This window comes from Panicum virgatum, chromosome 4N (assembly GCF_016808335.1).
Source record: "Panicum virgatum strain AP13 chromosome 4N, P.virgatum_v5, whole genome shotgun sequence".
Lineage (NCBI taxonomy): Eukaryota > Viridiplantae > Streptophyta > Magnoliopsida > Poales > Poaceae > Panicum > Panicum virgatum.
The window spans coordinates 43,977,115-43,998,986 of NC_053148.1; the positions used below are offsets into that span (position 1 = coordinate 43,977,115).

Genomic DNA, 21,872 nt, shown 5'->3' on the forward strand with positions numbered 1-21,872 from the left:
TTGAATTCAAACTTCCCCGTTCAACCGGTTCCGATCGGTATGCCGGTCGGTTAGACCGGTATACCGGCCGGTTTGGCCGGTATACCGGCCGGTTTGGATGGTAACCGGCCGGTTTGACTGGTACAGGTCAAATTCAAATTTTTTTCTTTTTTTGTTTAAATTCAAATGCCCACAAAGTATACTAAATAAATGTTTGTACAACATATTTTAGTCTAAATGAACCCTCCAACTCTTTTTTATACTACTTTTACATTGTATTTGTATACTTTCGTATGCACGTTTTTTTTATTTAACTTATAAATTCCGCAAACCATACTAAATGAACGAATTTTTGAGAAAATTTGACACCATTAGATTCATCACACCTTGAAATATTTTTAGGAATTTTTTGAGAATTTTTCATTTTTTTGAATTCAAATTCAAAATTTGAATTTGGACCGGTTGGGAACCGGTCGGAACCGGAACCGGTCCGGACCGGTTTGACCGGTTACCGGTCAAACCGGACCGGTTCCCACCGGTAAGGTTAACCATGGCCAGGATTCGTGCGCGTCTCAGTCTCACGCAGCCACGCTATCGCGCACGTACCCCGAGTGGTTTGTGCAGTCGGCGACGGCACGTGCCCGCCGCGTTGCAACCGACGACGCATGGACGACGGATGGGTGCTGACGACCGGAGCCGAGATCGCTGCATCTGCATGAAACGCACCCGGCAGCTCGTGCGGCACTGCGGCCGAGCCGCCGCCGCCAGTTCAGCGTGCACGTGCTCGTGTTTCGGCAGTGTCCGGCGGCTCTGAAGTTTTTGGGTTAAAAAGAAATTGAAGGAACCAGACAGGAAGCTGCCTGCGTACACAGAGTCCGGCGGTGAACGGCGGCGTCATCTGCCGTCGGTCTGGCGAGCTCACGCACGGCTCGAAAAACGTTGACCCGGCCAGACGTGACCGGCTTGCGGCGTTGCTTGCTTGCCCGGTACCCGGCACATACGCGCGGATGGCCACGGGCGCGCACCGCACATTGATTGCAACAAGCCAACAGTGCAGGTCCTCGGCGCGCACAGCGCCGGCGGCGGCACGCACCGTCGTGCGGAGACGCTACGGCCAGCGAAGACGACACTGCCCAGGAAAGACGCGCGCATAGGGGACGATCTGATGTAAGTACGTGATCAAGAGGGACGCATGGGAATTTATTGCTATGGGATGTTCCAGCAATGCTGCAAGCACGGCGACGCTGCAGAAATGGAGAAAAGCCTGAAGGAGAGGTGCTGAGGTGCAGAAATTGAGAAAGCCTGCAGCTGGAAGGGGAATGTGCAATGTGATTTTGGACATGGATTCTCTCATTCTGAAGAATTCTCGAGAGCAATTCTGGAGCTAAAGAATTTCATTAGGGAGCATTTCTTTCTTTTTTTTTGGGTGGTGAATTCTGGAGCTTAAGAGTTTGTAATAAAGTAGCTCATGCGCTAGGTGTGCGAGGATCTTTGTACCCACGGGAGACCCACCTTGCATGGAATGGTACTAATAATCTGTATTGAGGAGTTGGTGACCAGTGATTTAGTGTGCATCTTTCAGTTATTGAAAAACTCCTTTTCTTCGGAAAAGAACAAAACAAAACGAATAAGGAACCGGTTACTATAAGCCTGTTCAGCTGGAAAGGTTAGGCTCTGGACTAGAGCTGCGGCAGGCCAGCCAAGCCAACCAGCCGTCGGTGCTTTGCACGGCAGCACACAGGAGTGACTGAGAGAGGGGCGATAAAAGGAGGACGATCCTAGGCCCAGCCAGAATCACCCATCCCAACAGTTCATATATCTTCGTCCATTCGAGTGAATCTTGAATCCTATTTTTCTAAAAAAAGAAATCTCGAATCTTATCAAGTGGTTACCTATAGCAGGCTCGCCAACCTCCAACAATACCTACGGCCTACCTATACAGGAATGTCAAACTTGTAAGCTGCGCCATTAATCCGAATCATTGACAGTGCATGGCGGCGGGCGGTGAACAGGGAGGCGGAGCTAGCCCACGGAGTGCATGGCGGCTGGTAGCCGGCGACCAGGACGGGCGGTCGCTCGATCAGTTGGGGGGTGGCAGGTGAGGCGGTCGCCGGCCGGCCAGGCCGGCCAGCCCGAAGCGAATTCAAGTTTCACGCGGGGTCTCTGCCACCGCCGGCCGGGCCGGGCTCGCTGACCAGGTCCCCCGACCCCCGCGCGCGCGCAGAGGCAGAGCCCGCCCGCGGCCATCGGGCTGCAGAGAGTCACGGGCATGGCATGTGCGCCCTCGCTCTCGCCCCTGCCGGCTGCCCGCAGCACGCTCTGCTACCGGTGCAAGTACGAGCGCAGGTGCCGGGCAGGCGTGCTGCCCACGCGAAATCAATGGCGAGGGGCAGGGCGCCGGCCACCGGGACTGCGTTTTGACTGGAGGGAGGAGGAGCCATGCCGGGCCGGGCAGGAGCAGCCGGTGACGCGCACCTGCGCTCGAGTAAAAACGGCAGCAGGGGAAAGGGACCGAGGGTGTTCGTTCGGCTTCGGCCGCATGCCGGGCGACGCGAAATATCCAACCCCCAACCGCACACGAGACGAGGGAAGAAGCTGCGTGCCGGCGGCTGGCTCGCCGACGCCGAGCGCCCGAGCCTATCCGGCTATCCGCCCGCGCGCCGCCCGGCCGCCCGTGGTATTCATTGGCCGGCCGGTAGCCCCGGGGCCGGCGGCCGGGACGCGGTGGCAGCGTGGCAGCAGCGGGCCGTCGCCAGCCCGGTCGGCAGTGGGCATGCGGGGGCGACGGCATTGGCCGCGGCCACTCTGCCGCTGCAGCGTGCAGGAGCTAACGCTGAGCCCCTGCTGCTTGCTCTGAATTCATAAGGCTGACGGTAAAATTGAAGGCACCCGGACTGAACTGCTTCGGCAGTTTTTACCTCGGCAGGCCAGCAGCGTACTAGAATCTGTGGCAGAGTGGCAGCGAGCAAGGGAGGCCAATGGCTCGGTAAAAACCTTTACTGTTTGATTACCAGCACTGTAACTGCGTAAGTACCACTGAGTAGTCAGTCCTAAGCCCATTCTCAATAGAAGTTTCATAGAGGGTTTCATAACATTAAATATTATCAATTTTGCTAACATAGCAAGAAAAAAAAATGATGGAGTTTAATGAGATGTGATAAGAGTTTTATCACCATGAAACCCTTTATTTAATTCGGAGTCTAGATAACTATGTCCATAAAACTTTCACTACTAATATTGACCTAAGTAACATGGCAAGGCAGGTTTCATTCAGCTGTTCTGGCACGGCCACCCCACAATTACTGGCACACTGTGCTCTGTTACAAATCGAGTATCGGATGACCCGTTCGATCGGGGCCTGCCTGAGCCTGACTGACCGAGAGCCACGAATCGAGGCACGGTACTACGCAATGCAGGCCACAGGCCAGTCTCGGTGTGTACGGGAACATTGATGAACGAATGGATCGGACTGGCCAATGGAACGGACATCGCCACAGAATCTTGTCACGGCAATAATGTGCGTTTGGCGTTTCCCATGACGAAGGTATGAGGCATATTTACTCGCAGTATTTACTACTCTAGACTTTCAGAAGTACGGGAGCGTGGTTCCTGACTCGCTGTGAATTGTTTAGATCTTTATCCGTAAACACAAAAAAAAAGTCACATCGAATGTTGGTACACATGCATAGAGTATTAAATAAAGTCTATTTACAAAAAAATTTGCATGGATGGACTGTAAATCGCGAGACGAATCTAATGAGCCTACTTAATCTATGATTTGCAACAGTGATGCTACAGTAGCCATCCACTAATTATGGATTAATTATAGATTAATTAGTATCATTAAATTCGATTCGCGATTTACAACCCATCTATGCAAAAAAAATTATAAATAGACTTCATTTAGTACTTCAAATTAGCAAGATTCCAACACAAAATTTTTACACGTAAAGAACTAAACACGTAGTGAGATGGAGGAAAAATATCTTCAGCTATAACCTGCGTGTGCCAACGAATGAACGAAAGGTAGTATAGGAATAACCATAACCACATAAACTCTGTACCATACGTTGAACTAGCATTCACTATATGAGATCAAATTGAAGTGTGACTCAATCTTGATGATGATGATTATTGATTGACAACATAAGTTGAATTCCTCAGCTGCATATATCAATATATGGATTATACCGACTTTGATTATGTTATGGCTAACCGGAGGCGTTTAGGTTGTTATGTTATGAAAGTGGTGGAAACATATAAAACTTCGCTCGTGATGTGCAGATGATCGATGTGGTACAATGCAATGACCAACGACTAATTGTAAAAAAAACAAGTGAGGATAATGAGATATTTTTCTTCTTTTCCATGTGGTTGAGAAATTGAATGATGATAATTTTTTGAGGAAATAAGATGAGATATTTTCCTTCATTTATGCGAGTGAATGATCTAGGAATTTCAAGTTCTCACCAATTGACATGAGAGTTTCTACCATTTTCTTCAACCTTTAATACCGAGCCTCCAATTTGTATCTATAAATGGTATATATTGATTTACCACAGCTAACTTATTGACATCACGAGACAATATTTACTTGGAAAAATTCATTTCAGAATAAGTAGAATTGTCATAAACAAAAGACAAAAGGTGAGTGGAAAAACTAGAATCATAAACAATTGTACCCAATTGGACCACACCAATGTCCACCCATTATTTTGGGGTTGTTAGGTGATACACTCCCGATCGCTGGTTAAGTTATTGATCGCAGGCAATCTTGCAGCAATTGGAACTTCCATTAAACAAGCGCGCGTAGATGGACGAGACTCTCCTCTGCATTAGTGCGTGGTCACCGACGTGTGGGTTAGGGCGGTCGGGGCCACACATCAGTGACCCAATTGCACTTTGAAATATTGCTGAGGATCCTCTTCCCGTGTAGACACCCCCCGAACAAGATGGACCACGACGGCAGGCCACGCGGTAGTACACCAAAAATCCCTCATGTCTAGCTGGACGCTAGCAGAAATTGGCTGAACGGTTTGCAACAATGCTGGATGACCAGTACTGCACGAGTCAAGAAGAAGAAATGATTTTGCACGGCTATGATCTTTTTTCCCTTTCATAGAACTACAGGAGCGGCTAGTTGGTACTACGTAACGTACTCACTCGAGTCATAAAACAGTGTTACTTTCGATGTCCATTTGATTAAGCCCGTCTCTTTACCACGACCAGACAGTGAGGTTGGAACAAAGCTTGAAAAGGGAAGATGGAAGTACTACTGAATGCTTACTTTTCGAAAAAAAAAAGTACTGAATGTTCACCGTGCCGTCTGCTTAATTGTAAAGCGAGGATGCACCACACTGTAGCTCAGCAGCTGCCTGCCAAATAACTTCTGTGGAAAAGGGAACGAAGCAGCTGGGCCTTTCTTTTAGCTCTGCTATTTTTTTATTTTTCGGCCGCGGATTTCTCTCGTTATAAATAATGACGGGGTGGCGTCCAAGACGCAAACGGGCTAGCTCTCTCTGTCACGCACGCACGCGCCCACCTGACCGCCGCGGCCATGGGTTCTCCGTTGGCTTCCTGGCCATGGGCGAGCCTCGGCTCCTACAAGGCAAGAACACACTGACCACGCCGCGCATGGAGATCAATGCACGCGGCTTATTGCTTGTAACTAGCTTACTAATCTGATCGTCGTCGTCTCCGCGCGCGCTGTCCATTCATTTCTGCCGCGCCGCCATGGCCGCGAGCTCGATGTTCTTGCTGGATTGGTGGACGCATCAGCAGCTGATCGATCGATCTTGTCCGCGTGTGCATGCAGTACCTGCTGTACGGGCCCCTGGCGGCGAAGGTGGCGCACGCGTGGAGGGAGACGGGGAGCCCGCCGCTGGGCTCGTGGTGCCTCCACCTGCTGGTCCTCCTGGCGCTCCGGTCGCTCACCTTCCAGCTCTGGTTCTCCTACGGCAACATGCTCTTCTTCACCCGCCGCCGCCGCGTCGTCAAGGACGGCGTCGACTTCAGCCAGATCGACGCCGAGTGGGACTGGTAAGCCGTCGTTCTCGTTCATACTTCATACCTCGCTACCTAGCTCCTGGCCAGCTCACACCAGCCGCTCTCTGCTCTGCTTGTTGTTGCCATGGCGCCCGTTCTTGTTCTTGATCCTGAGCTAGCTCGCTTTCACGTTTGGAACTGACGTAGGAGTTTTACTGATCATAATATGATTGATCGATGAGCTGCCGTGACCCAGCTACCTGACATAGGCACATAGCTGGAGATTCTTCTCAGACGAACAGTGCTATGTAATCATGTATCCATGAAAGTTTCTTTTTTTACATTTTATATTTGCCCAAAAAAAGGTTTCTTTTTTTATTTTTGAAAAAGACGCGTGTCTGAAATATGGAAAAGGAATTATTAGGGCAGACGCTGTCGTCGGCGCCTCTAGTTTTTGCATCTGGCGGATCAGGGGCGTCCAAAAATATGGCCTCCGAAGTTTTCAAAAAAAAAATATATATGGCCTCCGCGTACAGTTCCCCATCTGCTCACTTCTCGTGCGTGATTGGACTGGACCCTCCGGCTTTCCTTTACTGGTTGGGCCGTCGGGGGCCCGGACCATTCACGAGGGGCAGTAAATGCACACCCTCGTTTTGGTGCTCGTTAAATTTTGCAAAGGAGTGCAGCGTGAGAGGGGGGAACAAGTAGCATCACATCACTCATTCAGGCTTCATGCTACTGTTATTGCTGTCTGGACTTTTAGATCTTTCCTGTTTAGGCTGTGTTTAGTTCTAAAATTTCTCTCTCCAAACTTCATTATTCACCTATCAAATTAAATCTTTTGTCTCATGCATGGAGCATTAAATGTAGATAAATAAAAAAACTAATTGCATAGTTTTGATGTACACGACGAGACGAATCTTTTGAGACTAGTTAGTTAGGTCATGGTAGTACAACAATTACCACAAACAAACGAAAAGTGCTACAGTATGCTGCAATGTCCGATGCGACCCTTTTTACCACCATTTTACGGATCTAAACACAGCCTTAGTTCCCAAAAAAATTTGCACAGTACCGGTCACGTCGAATCTTCGGACATATGCATGAAACATTAAATGCAGTTGAAAAAAATAACTAATTACACAGTTTAACTGATTAGCACGAGATGAACCTTTTATCTAATTAGTCCATAATTGGACATTATTTTTTAAGTAACAACAAAATGTGCTACAATATCAAAATCCAAACTTTTTCACTAACTAAACACACCCGTTCTTTTTTGGGAGTATTTGGTTTCTACAGTGATTTTTACGCGCATGTTTCCCGAGAAGAGAATCTCGCATGTATGAAGTACTAAATGAAGTCTATTTGCAAAATCTTTTCAGATATGGGTGTAACTTTTCGAGACCAATTTAATGACGGTAATTAATTGATTATTTGCTATAGTGATGCTACAGTAACCATTCTCTAATCACGCGGTCAAATGACTCGTTAGATTCGTCTCACGATTTACACCGGGGTTGTGGAGGTGGTTTTGTAATTATACTTTATTTAGTACTCTAATTTAGTGGTCAAAGGGCCAAAAAAATTTCGCAAAAACTTTTACACGGGCAACCAAACACGGCTGTTGTATGTGTTCATGCTCTTACAATGTACTGCTACTCGAAGGATTGACAAGCACATGGAACGGCAACCCTAGAATGATACGCATCATTCTCTCTTCCTTGAAGAGAAAAAAAACATATATGCATGGTATATTAAAAAAATATACCATTAATATAATTAGTTTCACAACAGCCACCACATAGTATTGTACACATAGCAAATCAGCGCATAGTACTATGTAGAATTCATTCTCATCATTGCCTCGTTATTTGAAAAGGTAAGAAGGAGAAAACAGAGGGTATACTTAATGTGTAATAAATTGGTGGGGCTAGGCTCATTTGGCGAAAAATTTATTGTTGTCTCGCAGGGATAACATGGTGATCCTGCAGACCCTGATCGCGGCCATGGTGACCAACAGCCCGTCGTTCCCGGGCGTGGCGGAGCTCCGCGCGTGGGACCCGCGCGGGTGGGCCCTGGCCCTGCTCCTGCACGTGACCGTCGCGGAGCCGGCCTTCTACTGGGCCCACAGGGCGCTCCACCGGGGCCCGCTCTTCAGCCAGTACCACGCCAAGCACCACTCGTCCCCGGTCACCCAGCCGCTGACGGCCGGGTTCGGCACGCCGCTGGAGGCGCTGGTCCTGACGGCGGCGATGGGGGCCCCGCTGGCGGGCGCCTTCGCCGCCGGCGCCGGGTCCGTGAGCCTCGTCTACGGCCACGTCCTCCTCTTCGACTACCTCCGGTGCATGGGGTACAGCAACGTGGAGGTCGTCTCCCACAAGGCCTTCGCCGCCGTCCCCGCGCTCAGATACCTCATCTACACCCCAACGTACGCAACCTTATCAGTTTTTTTTATAGTAGCATTTTTTTTCTTCTCCTGGCTGATGCATTCAATTCATCTGAGATACTTGTCTGGGATACGTACGTAGGTAGAGCAGCATGTGTACTGTACCCACAGGCCACAGTGCATTGCGTACGCTGGACTTGTGCGTGTACAAAGATGCACACGCAGACGCAGGTACTAGTAGCTTTGTACGCTAGTGCCGGAGCGTGCGAACACTCCAACAGTAGTCGGTGCGACGGTGCCAAAGATGGCAGGGTGCCAACCTTCCTTTCCAACAAACCGTATTTATGGGACCGGTAGAGGACTCTGCTGTTCTTGAGGACTCCACCGTATTTATGGCCCGATCACACACTCACGCGGTCACGCCAGCTAGTCTGAACCTTTGTCGTCTCGGACTCTCGGCGACCACACGCCAGCTTTGCCGTAGCCAAGAAAATCGAACGTCACCCACTAGTCGTGTATGAGTACGCGCTGCTGCCTATAGGCGAACCGGACTCTAGCAGATTTGGTTAGATGGTCGAGAGTTCCGATAGTATTTCTGATAACTTAGATTCGATTCTTGGTGGTAACAAATTTTAAATTGAAGTTAAAAAAATTCTACTCGTTGACTAGAAAATTCAATGTTCGTGGACTTTCTTGATCCGAAGCCGTTTCCTTTTAATGAAAAATGGCGGGGCAGTCCTACCCACACCAGATCGAGTTTTTTTTTAATTGTTAGTACGTGCTGCTGAGTCTCTGCAGATCGGAGATGAGCTGTTCCGATCAGAATGTTCCTGCTCTTGTCGCCGCACCAATTCATGTACGACGACGACGACGACGATTCCCAACTGTCGATCCGGCCAGACCAGATGGCTTTTCGTCGTCACAGACCACGCGGCAGGACACAGTACTGTGCGCAGCAGTACACGGATCGCAACACTCACAGCTCAACCGTGCGAGACCGGCCGGGAATCAAATCAAAGCTCGCGGCGGCGACAGGGCCGTGCGCCACCGACCGGCCGGGGTCCGGTAGTAACGCCGCAGGCATGTGCCGCCGTGTTGGGTCACTGGCTCCATTGCTCGTGCCGCTCATCGGCGTGTACGCGCACATGTCTCCCTTCATTGCGGCGGCAGGCAGGCAGGGCCGGCCCGGGCCGGCGGCGGCTGTGAGGCGCGCCGTCCTCCTGTGTGGCCGGCTCGCGTTCACGGCGACCGGGTGAACACAGGGCAAGGGATCAGCACCAGCCCATGTTTGGGCAATCAATGATCCTCGGATCGGTTCATCGGTAGGGATAGCCAAACACTGGTCCTGGGTGCTAGTATGAGTTTGCTGGCGGCGATCAAGGCCCTGTTTATTTCCCACTCCATAAATCCCGTAAACGTAAAAAAAAGTCATATCGAATATTTCGACACATGCATAGAGTACTAAATGAAATCTATTTACAAAATTTTTTGCATAGATGGGCTGTAAATCGCGAGACGAATCTAATGAGCATACTTAATCCATGATTTGCAACAGTGATGTTACAATAACCATCCGCTAATTATTAATTAATTATGGATTAATTAGCATCATTAGATTCGTCTCGCGATTTACAACCCATCTGTGCAAAAAAATTTATAAATAGACTTCATTTAGTACTTCAAATTCGCAAGATTCCATCGCAAATTTCTTTTGCAAAACATCTAAACACGGGCCAAGATCCATGGATCATACATTGCATTCATACTACTTCATTTGCCAACTTCCAGTAGTTCGTTTTGCCGTTTGGGACAGGCCATTGATGGGCTCGAAACGGCCTCGCAGCGATGAGAAATTTTGCAACTTTTTTGTCCGGTTTATTGAAGCTGCTGCTGGGGGAAGCCTGATGGATTCAATGCGTCCATGTGGCGTGATTTCGCAGGTATTTAAGCCTGCATCACAGGGAGAAGGACAGCAACTTCTGCCTGTTCATGCCGCTGTTCGACGCCCTCGGAGGGACCATCAACGCCAAGTCCTGGGAGCTTCAGAAGGAGGTCGACCAAGGTACTTCTGCTGATGATCACATCATCTCTTCACCATTGGCACCATTGGTTGGTTAATAATCAGAAATAGTTGCCTTTTGACTGCCACTAGCAATTTACAGCAAGTAAGAGAATCAGCAAGCAGATTGGGAGAACTGATCCAAGCCGTGTGGTTGCAGGCATGAACGACCGGGTGCCGGACTTCGTGTTCCTGGCGCACGTCGTGGACGTGGTGTCGTCGATGCACGTGCCCTTCGCGTTCCGGTCCAACAGCTCGCTGCCCTTCGCGACCCGCCTCGTGCTGCTGCCGCTCTGGCCCGTCGCCTTCGCCTTCATGCTCATCCAGTGGTTCTGCTCCAAGACCTTCACCGTCAGCTTCTACTTCCTCCGCGGCCGGCTCCACCAGACCTGGAGCGTCCCCAGATACGGCTTCCAGGTCACGACCAGCCCTAGCTAGCTAGCTTGGATTCTCATGACTTGGTGGACATCCATGGCGGCAAACAGGAACAGCCAGTATTCACACTGTTTGCGTTTGTTCTTCCCTGTGGAATTGCAGTACTTCATTCCGTCGGCGAAGAAGGGCATCAACCGGCAGATCGAGCTGGCCATCCTGAGGGCGGATAAGATGGGCGTCAAAGTGATCAGCCTTGCTGCGCTCAACAAGGTCACCATTGGCAGCTCTCTGCTAATTTCAATACTCAAGTTCAGAACAAGCAACAGCGGAACATTTCACTGAACATGTTTCCTTTTCCTTCTCCTTGGTCATCAGAACGAGGCGCTCAATGGCGGCGGCACGCTGTTCGTGAGCAAGCACCCCAACCTGCGGGTGAGGGTGGTGCACGGCAACACCCTGACGGCCGCCGTGATCCTCAACGAGATCCCCAGCAACGTGAAGGAGGTGTTCCTCACCGGCGCGACGTCCAAGCTCGGCAGGGCCATCGCGCTCTACCTCTGCCGGAAGAAGATCAGGGTCCTGGTACGTGTAATTGTTGATGATGGACTGAGCTTGGATTGCAATGCTGTTCGATCAGAACTTCTGAAGCGAAACACTGAATCTTCTGTCTTTGGGTTTCAGATGCTGACGCTGTCGACGGAGAGGTTCCTGAAGATCCAGAGGGAGGCGCCGCCCGAGTCCCAGCAGTACCTCGTGCAGGTCACCAAGTACCAGGCAGCGCAGAGCTGCAAGGTAGGGTAAACTGAAACCGGCGTTCGATCGCCATGTGATCACTTGTTAATGACAGATCGCGGTGAGTGTGTGTGGCGCTGACGCCGGTGAACTCTGTGTGCGTGTGGCAGACATGGATCGTGGGCAAGTGGCTGTCGCCGCGGGAGCAGCGGTGGGCGCCGCCGGGCACCCACTTCCACCAGTTTGTGGTGCCGCCCATTATCGGCTTCCGACGGGACTGCACCTACGGCAAGCTCGCCGCCATGAGGCTCCCCAAGGACGTCGAGGGCCTCGGCTCCTGCGAGGTGAGCAGAGCGCGAACCAGCCGCGCCGCCGCCGCAACGTCGGCCCGCCGGCCGGCCGGCTGCGGAGAAACCAAAACCGTGCGGCCTTTTTCGCTAACCCGACCGTGCTCGTCTCGATGCAGTACACGATGGAGCGCGGGGTGGTGCACGCGTGCCACGCCGGCGGCGTGGTGCACTGCCTGGAGGGGTGGGGGCACCACGAGGTGGGCGCCATCGACGTGGACCGGATCGACGTCGTGTGGAAGGCGGCGCTCAAGCACGGCCTCACGCCGGCGTGAGCGGACGGCGGCGCGGCGCCGGCCGGAATAACGCGTCGTCTATTTGTTTCTCGCTCCTGTGTCGGGGACGGGTGGGTGTGTTACCGTGTACCAGCCGCGGCAGAGTTGATGACCTCTGCTTCGTTCACATATATACTACTGCTATTTACGTGCGGTATACCGCAACAAACATTTGGGCTGGCACGTCGCGGCATGGGTTCCGTTTGGGCACGTAGGTTGGTCGGAATGGGTCGACCCAAACCCTGACCAACTCTCTGCTGGTACTTACGGTAAGGGTCGAGCCTGAAGCACTGGTACCAAGAGTCATAAAGTAAATGGTGCCAAACCGGTGTTTTTTTACGATAAGGGAAGATATATTAATGTGAAGCACAGTACATCCCTCCTTTTACAACCAGGACCTGAAAGAAACAAAAAATTACAAGAAAGTCCCTAGAAATCCTGTTCATCTTATTCCTTTCATCGCCCGGTTGATCGAGACATCTTATTCCTTTCATCGCCCGGTTGATCGATGCCCACACCTCCAGATCCTCCATCAACAGACTCCAAGCCTTGGTTAAACTGCATGAGCCACCACCTCAGACCATCCAAGGTGGATGCAAAGTGTTGAACGAACCTCAGCAGTCTCACCAACAGGGGAAGAAGAGGAGTAATCTCCAAGCTCATCACTGCAGACTTGCCGGAGAAGGAGCTGGCACCATCGCCTCGGCTAAGAAGCAGTAGCCCAACAGATAATCCACCGCTAGCGAAGAAATCACCAGCACGGAAACCAAAGCCCCCGGGGGAGCACCCAAGATCTATCCCTATCGCCAGTGCTAGCAGATAGACCAGAATCAAAATCCACTACGCCGCATTGGCAGCAGCAGCAGGCACAGAAGCGTCGATAGCCCCAAACAGCGGAAGGAAAAGCAGCCGAAGCAGATCCAGCGGATCCCTGAACGAACGACCTAAATCGGCCGACAGAAACCGCACCAAATCGCCGGCAGAGGAGAGGTGCACAGACCTCAGCAAAAGACCTCCGAGGACGACGCCAAGACCGCCATCGTCGTCGAAGAAGACCTTTATTCTCCGACGGAGCAGCTCCTCCAATGCCACCGCTCCCGAAACTGTAGCACCGCCGTCACCGAACGACGACGAGCTAAACCTAACTACCCTAGATCTACAAACTACCTAGGAAGTAAAGACAACCGGCGGCCGATTCCTCGCCCTCCTTCTCCGGCACGGAGGCCGCCGGAATCGGCCCCGGACACGGTGTCTCGCTCCCTTTCGCCTTGGTGTACTGTAGCTCTCGAGGAAAAAAGGGGAAGGAACGAGAAGGAGGGCGTGCCAAACTGGTGTTGATCTTGTGCGCTGCAGAAGATTTCAACACATTGTCAATGGACACGGCTCAAATAAAAAAAATGCGATGATGAGAACAAATTGGGGGGGGGGGGGTAATGAACAGGAAAAAATCCAAACCGATTTTTTCTGAAAGCAAAGAGGAGAAACAGTGATTTTTTTAAAAAAAATCTAGAGGTGTTGCATTGCTGGGAGGTGATTTTTTTTAAAAAAACTTGATTAATCTTGAAAAATTATAAATATTTTTTTACTTACAAAAATATGGAACTAGTACCAACACTTTTTCCCTAAAAATATGACCTATGTTACACAATTACATCTACTAAGATCATAGTCTAGTTGCCGCATGCCATGCGAAAGATTATGATGAATTGATGATGAAGCGCAGAGGTTGGAAAGGATGTGCAGTTTGATGCGGACCCATGGAGGCCCGAATGTCCATGTTTAAAGCCGTAGGTCTCACATTTAAAGGAAGGCCATCTTAAATATCGCCATTCGCCAAGCGAATGCAAAGGAGAAATGGAAGTAGACGGTGAATGAAATTACAAAGATCGCGCCTTTCCGAAATTATGCTGGAGGATGCCTGGATCGGCCCACGCCGTCGGAGCTCTCGGCCCAGTGTTTCGGCCCGGAACAAGGGTGTGCTAGCCTGCCGTTTTTTTCTTTTAAATATATTTTAAAAATAAAAATTTCAAAAATACATGTCCGTTATGAAATATTTCAAAAATACTCCCGGTCGCCCCCCCATAGGGCGACAGGCCTTAAGTGTAAATTTTTTTTTCAAATTCGCAATGAGGTCCCTGGAAAAAAAAGGCCCTGTCGCCCCCCCAACGGGCGACAGGGGCCTGTCGCCCAGCCCACGGGCGACCGCCGTTAGGCCCAACCCACGGGCGCGGCAGGGGGGCCTGTCCCCCCCCCCCCCGCGGGCGACAGGGGGGGCCTGTCCCCCCCCCCCCGCGGGTGACCGGGGTATCCCCCCTATAAAAGCTCCAGCCCTCCCATTCCCTCCTCATTTGAGCCCGAAAATTCCACCAAAAATCCAGAAAAAAAGATAGGAGTGAGGAGAAGGAAAGCGGCGAAGCCCTGTCGGATTCAGCACTTGTGATCTGCAGGTTAGTACATTTAGTTTATATATTTTTCCATTTAAGTACTACGTATTTAAATATGAGTAATTTAAGTAGGGGTAAGTAATTTAATTTAATTAGTGCTATAGTAGAACCATTTAAGTAGGAGTTCAATGATACTTTAGTTTGTAGTTACGTAGTAGTAAATTAGTTTAGAAAATTAGTTCTACGCATTTATTATTACAATTGCAGTACTATTAGAGACGTGTTTATAAATTAATTATGATTTAGAATAGAATTTGGCATATGCAGTATAGAATTTGAGTGTCATCACGTAGTTATGAATACTTATACGTTGTAGTTGAATTTCATACTTAGTTTTTACGGATTATTGAATAAGGTAGTGAAGTAAAGAGTATAACTCGATAATTATTATGTGATATACAGATATGTCGAACAAGATGCAGTTTCAAGTATTTTATGGTGAATACAATGTTATGTATGGGCCAAATGGAGTAGATCTTTATGCCTTTAAGCGCACATCTAGCGGCATAGATAAACCTCTGGAAAGGAGTTTTGGTTTCATATGTAAGTGGCTGCAGCGTGGGTTCCATGTTGATCCGTTGACACATGTGATCACTGTCCAGTCTCTTGTTAATTGGGAGGTAGAAAGTGAATTATGGGAATTAATGATGATACACAGCACTGATGACTGGCAGAAGTACATGCAAGCAGCTCTAGAGCGTGGTTGGCCTCTAGCCATTCTTGTTCAAATTCAGGAGAAGACACAAAATGAAATCCAACATTGTGCAGATCAAGGAACTCCGAGTATTCAAAGAGAGACCAATTATGTTGAGCAAGATGAGTCAGAAGAGACAGAGAACCAAAACATGGGACCACAGGGCCTTGCTGATGAGGGAGAGAGGATACATAGCATTGTGGACGAGATGGAGGCAGAAGACCAAACCGCAATAGAGATGGAAGAATATGAGGACTCATTTGATGACGAGCAGTACTCATTGCCAAAAGAGTGGAAAGAGCATGGTTTTGGCAGTCATGTCGCAGAGGATCTACGAAATCAGGAGTGGGAGTACAGAGGGAACGAGGTAGTGCAAGGTGCAACATATCCAAACATTGAAGCCGTAAAAGATGCTGTGAGACTATGGGCAATCTCATTGAAACGAGAATTCAGAGTCGTAAAGTCTGGCAGTAAAGATATGAGGTGAAGTGTGTGAATGCTGGATGTCCATGGCGAGTACATGCATTCAAGGGAAAATGAAAGTCAAACTGGAAATGTTCCATTGTCACAGAGCACACTTGTTTGCTGTCAGAAGTTCTTCCCTCGCATCGCAATATATCATGCGACTTTGTTGCAAAGCAAATGTATGGGTTTATTATGGACAACCTTAATTATGAGCCAAAAATGATTGTTCGACACATTGAGCAGACTTACCAGTACACCATCAGTTATTTGAAGGCATGGAGGGCTAAACAAAGGATGTTGGAGATGCGGTTCGGCACATACGAGGCTTCATATAATAACATACCTCGTATGTTATCCCAGGTTGCTGCTAGAAATCCTGAAAGCTTTTATGACACATACCTCGTACCAGCCGTGACTAGGGGACAAAGAATTATGCAACGAGCCTTCTTTTGCATAGGTGCTTGTGTTAGAGCATTTCAGTTTTGTCTTCCGGTGATCTGCATTGATGGCACATTTTTGACTGGAAGGTATAAAGGTCAGATACTCACCGCAATCGATGTAGATTGCAACAACCAAATAGTTCCGCTCGCATTTGCATTTGTTGAGAATGAGAACATAGACAGTTGGTATTGGTTCCTTGAACGATTGAAGATTCATGTTGTTGCTGCACGCCCAGATGTGTGCCTTATTAGTGATAGGCATGCAGTTATCCTGCAATCAATACTGAAATTGCAACGTGGAACTGCGACAACGCCTCCATTGTGGCCCGATTTCCAAAACAGATGGTGCATTAAACATATGGGTGCAAACTTCTATGAGCACTTCAAGAACAAGGATCTTAAGAACCTGTTTAAGAGGTTGTGCACCCAAAATCAACAGAGAAAATTCAATGCATTATGACAGATGCTTGATCAGTTGACTGCAGAGCTAGTGAAGGCAAGGGCATCAGGAGCAGGCACGAGTCAGGCTGCAGAGGCTATGGATTCAATTGAGAAGCCATTTTCACACTGGATTCGAGGTGCACCTAAGGAGAAATGGTCATTCCTTTATGATACCAACAGAATACGGTATGGTATTCAGACAACGAACCCTGCAGAGTGTTTCAATATGGTTATGCGTTCTTGTCATGCCTTTCCACTTGTGGAAATTGTTGAGTTCATCATGTATGGGTGCATGAAGTATTTCAGAGAGCGTTACACGGCTGCAAGCATAAACATCAACAACCCCCAAATTCAGTTTTGCAAAAGAGTGACACAATATATGCAAGAGAAGATTGAAAAGGCCAAACTGCACCGCGTCATATCCACAGGTACAATGGAGCATAGATTTGAGGTTCTATGCAAGGATAGAAGTGGTCGTGGTATCCGTAGAGATAGGGTGGTACAGGAGAGTTTGATTACAGTTGATGGCAAAGCCTTCTGCTCCTGCATGAAGCCTAAGTTATTGCATATGCCATGCTCCCATCTCATTGTGGCATGTGCAGAGTCTACGTTACAGCCAGAACTATTTGTTTCACCGTACTTTAGCAAGGAAGCAGCTGTATCCACATGGGGACATGAGGTATACGGGATTGGAATTGTGGAGCCTTTCACTCAGGATAATGAGAATAACATGTTTATTCCTGATCCAGTCACTAAGAAAGGCAAAGGCCGCCGTCAGACACGTCGTATTCGGAATGGTATGGACGAGTCGGAAGCAAGCAAGGCACAAAAGCGTTGCAGCCAATGTGGAGCATTGAGTCACAACTACAAGAAGTGTCCTCAGAATGCACTTCACGATGCTGCTGACGTCGGTCCTTCCGGAAATCCCAGAGATGGAGCACCTCCTACGTTCAGACGAGCATCGGCGAGAATTGCTCGTGGAAGGCATTCGGTGTCATGATCCACAATTGTATTTCATTATTTGTAATATGTAGTAATGAAATATGACAGGTATGTAATGAAGTATTATTGTATTTATGTGTCCAGTTTGTATGAAATATATATTTACCTCTGTGTTCTCATATATTTTTGAATGCAGGTATGGAGATGGACTCCTTGCTAGACACAGTGATCGACTCGAGCCACAGGTCTTACTTTGCAGCTGTTGAGCACCGAGCCCTAGAGGTGCTACGTCCTCGTCCACCCGGCGAGGCGATCTCTATACACCACGATTGGTGTGACCGGTATGTAATGAAATATTATTGTTTATCACTTTTGTATTCGAGGTTGGGCCTATTCAGCTCGACCGATCCCTCCTGACGGCGCTCGTTGACAGATAGAGTCCGGAGACACACACGTTCCACCTCCCGTGTGGGGAGATGACTCCTACGCTGCAGGACGTGGCCTACCTCCTCGGCCTCCCTATCGTCGGGGAGGCTGTAGGTCCGCGTGTGGTGGCGGCCTCGTGGAAGGATGAGCTGGAGGCCCGTTTTGCCCTGGTTGACCGCGTGGACGAAGCAGGTCCGATCAACCCGCACCCGCGAGCATCAGGTCCTTCGAAGACCTGGTTCCTACAGTTTACAGTACGTATTCATTGCATATATAAATTTAATTCTTACAATTCACATGTTCCATTGCCAGTTGAAACCATTAATCTTAATTGTTTATGCAGCCTGCCTTGTTGGCTGCGGATGCCGACGAGTACAGTGTGACCAGATCGCTGGAGGCGTACCTACTTTGGTTGTTTGGTTACATCATGTTCAACAACACTCATGGCAACTCGGTCGATAGGATTCTCCTTTCGTATGCACGGGAGATTGCGGATGGGGACGAGGACGTACCGCCCTACAGCTGGGGTGAGGCGGTACTTGCAGCCACTTACCATGGACTCTGCGATGGGTGCATGAAGACACATGGGAACGCTTTCCTGTCAGGGTGCCCACTACTGCTACAGCTTTGGTCGTACGAGAGGCTAGCCATTGGTCGCCCCTTGGTCAGCCACGAGCCTTACCACGGGGGCATTTACGGCGACGAGGAGGACGAGAGGCCCACTATGGGAACTATCTGGATCTGGCGTCAGGTATGTTCGCAACAAACCTAATTTTGTTATTCATTGTTACATGATGTATTAGCGCACTTTTAATTTTACTTATTCGAAATGCAGAGGTCCTGTGCACATGCACGGGTTACACGCGCATATCCTGAGTTTGTTTCGGAGCTCGACATGCTGACGCCCGAGGACGTTGTCTGGGAGCCTTGCAGCCCAGAGGCTGTGGCTACCCGTGCACCAGCAGGCCTGTCTTCGCACTGCTCCGCGAATGCGAGTCTGTGGCTTACTTCCGCCGTCCTGGTTTATGACATCGCGGTTGAGGCATATTGCCCCTGGAGAGTCAGGAGACAGTTTGGGCAGCGCCAGGAGTTTCCGGTGCCCACCGCGTTGGAGCGTGTCAGTCACCAGGACCACATGTAATTATGAATGAACTTGGCTCATACATTCGTGTCGAATCTAACGATTCTTCGTGTTCCACTTTGTAGGTTGTCAAGGAGTGGATTGCCGTGCTCTGATGATTGGCTCACCAAGATCCAGCCGTGGGTGGACCAATGGGAATAGGCAGACGAGCACTTGGTCCATCCAACAGGACCACACACAGATAGCTCCTTTAGGGCTTACCTCACCTGGTACTTACCCCGGACTCGGGCTCGTCTGGTTTTTGTTGACACTCACCCGCAGCCACACCAGGCGAGGCCTCAGGATGGCTATGCCCGGCACCACGTGGAGGCACTAGCTGGCGCGGTGAGTCTCTTGATCATATTTGCATGCATATATATATATATATAATCATATTCATAAGATAATTCATGTGTTTTCTAACTGTACCTTTACTGAATTGATGCAGCTTCGCCTTTGCAACATGATGGAGACGGACTGCTCGACTTACTTGACGAGGGTACGTGCCGGATCCCCAATGACCCAGTTTGAGCAGACAGAGGAATGTTTAGAGGGACAGCACCAGTTGGCGGACCGTATTCAGGGATGGTACCGGGGCCATAGATACCGGCCTACACAGGTTAGCTTATGTTTCGTATTTCGGTTTCTACATGTCATGACAAAATATACGAGCGTACGCTAACATCCACATTTTTTGCGTAGGATTCTACCCCGATGCCGGCGCCGGACCTTCTTCTTCCTCCTTTCGACCAGATAACGAGACCTTCACCTTAGACGACTTCGACAGCTTGTCTCCAGAAGAGCCTGCCGCGCAAGGTGACCCCGATGTCTTGGGGTATTCACAGCTAGGAGGAGCACCACTTGGGATCTCTCAGCAGCAGACACCGCAGCCCTTGCGCGTCCTGAGCGACAGGTGAGGTCTCCGGATGTTCTCACCTACTCCGAGGGCCATGTCCGTGCCCAGCAGAGGGCTAAGAGGGTCCGACGCCCTAGGGGTGGTTAGATATATCTGATATTTATTTGTAATGAGATAGTTGTGGACCTCTTATTTGTATCCGATGTTTATGATTGTGCTAATTTACTTGTCATTTGTTTCTATAGATACTATTGATGTGAACTTGTTATGTTTGGGGGTTCCATAATGCTCGTTAAATAAGGGAAGTTCTTGCGATTTTTTTTCGTGATTTAATGAAGGACAAATTAGGTGCGGTAGGAGTTAGCGGCCGAGATCCCGCCGACGATGAGGACGACTACACGTTCGAATAGCTCAAAATAGGAACTATAGTGTATCTAGCTGCGAATACGAGATCACAAGTTGCCACTGCTCAGCACGGCGATCACAGAATTTCCAAATATCGCATTCTTTGCCCAGACATATGTGACCCAATAGCAATGCACTTCCACCATTTCAAAAAGATGTGAAAACACGACAACCACTCCAGTTTTTTTTTCATAATGGCGGCTAGGACTGGCTTTTTTCTGAATTTTTAGACTCAAATCACAAAGGGAATGGTGGCATACGGCGGGGGAGGGGCCCCTGTCGCCCCCCAACGGGCGACAGGCCCTGTCGCCCCAGGGGTGGGCGACAGCCCCTGTCGCCCATTGGGGGGGCGACAGGCCCCTTTTTTTTTTCTCCAGAGACTTCGTTGCAAATTTGAAGAAAAAAAATTACACTTTGGGCCTGTCGCCCTATGGGAGGGCGACCGGGGTATATTTTTGAAATTTTCCAAAACGAACATATATTTTTGAAATTCTATTTTTTTTTAAATATAAAAAAGAAAAAACCGCTGTTAGCCTAGCCTATGTTGGTAGCAAAAAATCCTCCTCTGTTCTGGGTCGTTGGCCTCCTGTGCGTCCTGCGCAGGCAACGTGACAACGTGCCAAGCATATCCGGTCCAAAAAAACCATATGGTTGTACATGATCATCGAAGTAAATGCTGAGGAATCCTATGCGTGTAAGTTGTGTGTGATTCCCTCTGGTTCAGGGTGTTTAGTTAGTGAAAATTTTTAGATCAAAGGTCACATCGATTATTTGACCAGATGTCGGGAGGACTTTTCGGGCACTAATTAAAAAACTAATTTCAGAACTCACTTGGAAATCACGAGACGAATCTTTTGAGGCCTTTGACCGCGTCATTAGCACATGTAGGGTTACTGTAGCACTTATGCACTAATTAGGTTTAAAAGATTCGTCTCGTCATGTACATCCAAACTGTGTAATTAGTTTTGTTATTTAATTACATTTAGTGCTTCATACATGTATTTAAAGGGGAGGTGAAATTTTTTGGTTGAAATTTTTTGGGAACTAGACGCCCCTCAAATTCTTGGCATGAAAATAAGCAGAGGAGCTCGGGTAAAAAGACGAGAAAGCGACCCATTCTTTTCTGGGACAACAACTGATCTCTGGGGCTGACCCTTGCAACCGAAAGTTTTGCTGCTTGCTTTCTCGTGCTCATCTTCTTTTCACCGTTTACCGCGGCCTCACCGGTAAAATATAGAAAGAAAAAAAAATTCACCACATAGGCTTGAAGAGTCGAGCAGACGGACCAACGATGTTACTGCTGTATTTTACTGCACATCACATTGTGTTACTACTGTTGCAAGTCAAAATTTTAAAAAAAAACGTCGGTTGATTGACAGGGTACCCGCAGGTAATTTCCCCTGCTGACTGCTCCTTTTGGGCTGTAGCTGTAGCTCGCTGCAGCTTGCAGTGACCTTCCAAACTGGAGCGTGCCTGCCTTGGCTCTGGCTGCACTGTT

General features: G+C 49.0%; 1 protein-coding gene across 1 annotated transcript; it reads left to right on the forward strand.

Moving 5' to 3' along the window:
- The first annotated feature begins 5,468 nt into the window (after positions 1-5,468).
- On the forward strand, positions 5,469-12,515 carry LOC120671416 (very-long-chain aldehyde decarbonylase GL1-3-like). The gene is made up of 10 exons (XM_039951726.1): positions 5,469-5,587; positions 5,795-6,018; positions 7,937-8,395; positions 10,294-10,415; positions 10,573-10,829; positions 10,950-11,057; positions 11,163-11,369; positions 11,469-11,579; positions 11,690-11,863; positions 11,986-12,515. The coding sequence occupies exons 1-10, from the start codon at positions 5,537-5,539 to the stop codon at positions 12,139-12,141; spliced, it is 1,869 nt and encodes a 622-aa protein (XP_039807660.1). The 5' UTR covers positions 5,469-5,536; the 3' UTR covers positions 12,142-12,515.
- Positions 12,516-21,872: the final 9,357 nt, after the last annotated feature.

Bases quoted from the DNA above. Each gene is read 5' to 3' on its own strand.
- LOC120671416 (XM_039951726.1), top strand. From the start codon at position 5,537: ATGGGTTCTCCGTTGGCTTCCTGGCCATGGGCGAGCCTCGGCTCCTAC. The intron at 11,058-11,162 runs GTCACCATTGGC...CTTGGTCATCAG, and splicing joins GCCTTGCTGCGCTCAACAAG to AACGAGGCGCTCAATGGCGG. The intron at 11,580-11,689 runs GTAGGGTAAACT...TGCGTGTGGCAG, and splicing joins AGGCAGCGCAGAGCTGCAAG to ACATGGATCGTGGGCAAGTG.